Source organism: Lottia gigantea (assembly GCF_000327385.1).
Source record: "Lottia gigantea unplaced genomic scaffold LOTGIsca_13, whole genome shotgun sequence".
Taxonomy (NCBI): domain Eukaryota; kingdom Metazoa; phylum Mollusca; class Gastropoda; family Lottiidae; genus Lottia; species Lottia gigantea.
The window spans coordinates 29,334-31,054 of record NW_008707425.1 but is presented as its reverse complement, the minus strand read 5'-3'; the positions used below and the strand labels follow the sequence as shown (position 1 = coordinate 31,054).

The window sequence follows — 1,721 nt, the reverse complement described above, 5'->3', positions numbered from 1 at the left end:
TATCTCTACATCATATCTCTTCATCATAATCCCCTAAATGTCTATATAAATAGTCCAAGTTTCTTTATGTGCCTGACGACCATGGGGGAAACACGTCGAAACGCTTCATGAAATTTTAACCAGTGTAATGGTTAATTTAAAATGCAATTACAGAAGAACAGTTTTTTTTTTCAAAAAGGATGCGTAACTATTCAACATAATATTGATATGTTACACATCTTCGCCACTATCTGTCAAATGAACACATCGATAACATTTAGATTTTGATGATTTTGTCTTTTCGTTTCAGGCCAGGGTGCTCAATAGTGGCTTTTACTATTGAGTTAATACACCATAGTTGGGATACCATTCCCGTGGAGGTTAGTAGCATAGATGTACATTATAACGGTATAAAATTGGGCACTATACAAATAAACCGTATGCGTATAATCCTTTCTTGAAAATGATGTATCAAAAATGTTCAATGTAGTCTGATAACCTTTGATGCAACAGATGTCATGATGTAGTCATTTGATACTAGCTACATGTGAGATTTTTACTAGACAAATGCAAGTGACAACAACTTTATCTTCCATTGGTACAATTTTGAACCAACCTTTAGATTGTGATTTTGAAAAGTGTTACAGATAGTTTGAAGTGAGTTTGATCAGAACAGAAAACTAATGAATTATATCCTGTTGAGTCCCAGTGACATTTATGTCCATACGTCAGTTTTAATGGGCCAAATTATTACACATGTAAACAAAAAGTTTATTTAATGGTTGTATTATTGTGATGTTTTCTTATATTTCAGGGTTTCAAGTATATAGTAGCTCGTCTTTAGCTACGGACAACATGGTTAGATATGGTGTACAACCTAGGTTTTTGGAGGTAGCTCACAAGGAGCAAAATTTTCGCGTTTACGGGTTGGGCTCGCGTGTCGTTTAGTTGTGGCAGCCTGTGGGCTACCTTGCTAGGGCCACCTAGGTTATACTCGGCTAAGCTGCCATATCATGTCCACCCAGCCTCTCTTGGAACAAATGGCGGTAAGTCATTCTCATTTAATAATATTCAGATATTTGTTGACTTCTACCTAGTTGATTTAGAAAAAGAGTGCGAGATTAATAGAAATAAATCCCACTTTCGCAAGCCAATTACAAGTCGTGTCTCATATGGTATAGCTATACAGCATCACCTCTTTCACAATTTTCCAATGAATCTGGTTGAGAATTAATTTAAATCATTGATGGGAATGAGGACTTGAAGGATCATAGGTAGATAAGCAATCAAATCACCTTTATTCAATCAAGATGAGCCGGATCATTTAGCATATGCAGGAAAATTATGTTATGTGGAGGAATTTTCCCACTGGGGTAAAACATCCTTATTTTTTTCTGAATTTGCTCTATTAAAACTAGGTAGAAATCAACAGGTGTCAGACTATTACTTGGTAAAAAAAAACCTGCTCACTATTGCGGACTTTCAAGATTGATTAGGGTGAAATTGTACAGTATGTATTCTGTGAAATCAAGTATTAAATATACATAAATATATTTTAGGAGTGCATTTCTAGATCGCTATACAATTGAAATATTGAGCACTATTTCAACAGTGAAAGTATTTTGTTATTGTAATTTTAGATCGCATAGCGTGAAACGACATGATTTTTGAGGTTCTGTTTAATATTTCTAATTTTAGGTGTATACAGATAGAGCTTCAATATATATGAATAAAGTGCTTAT

At 34.3% G+C, this 1,721-nt stretch overlaps 1 protein-coding gene across 1 annotated transcript in view; it reads left to right on the top strand.

Annotated features, from left to right (window-relative positions):
- LOTGIDRAFT_157067 (hypothetical protein) overlaps window positions 1-823 on the top strand; it is a gene marked incomplete at both ends in the record, with an annotated part of 14,106 nt that extends 13,283 nt beyond the window's left edge. Inside the window, 2 exons of the mRNA XM_009048847.1 lie at window positions 290-359; window positions 794-823. Coding sequence (XP_009047095.1) covers window positions 290-359; window positions 794-823 — 100 coding nt within the window. The remainder of the gene's footprint in view (window positions 1-289; window positions 360-793) is intronic.
- Between the last annotated feature and the right edge of the window lie 898 nt (window positions 824-1,721).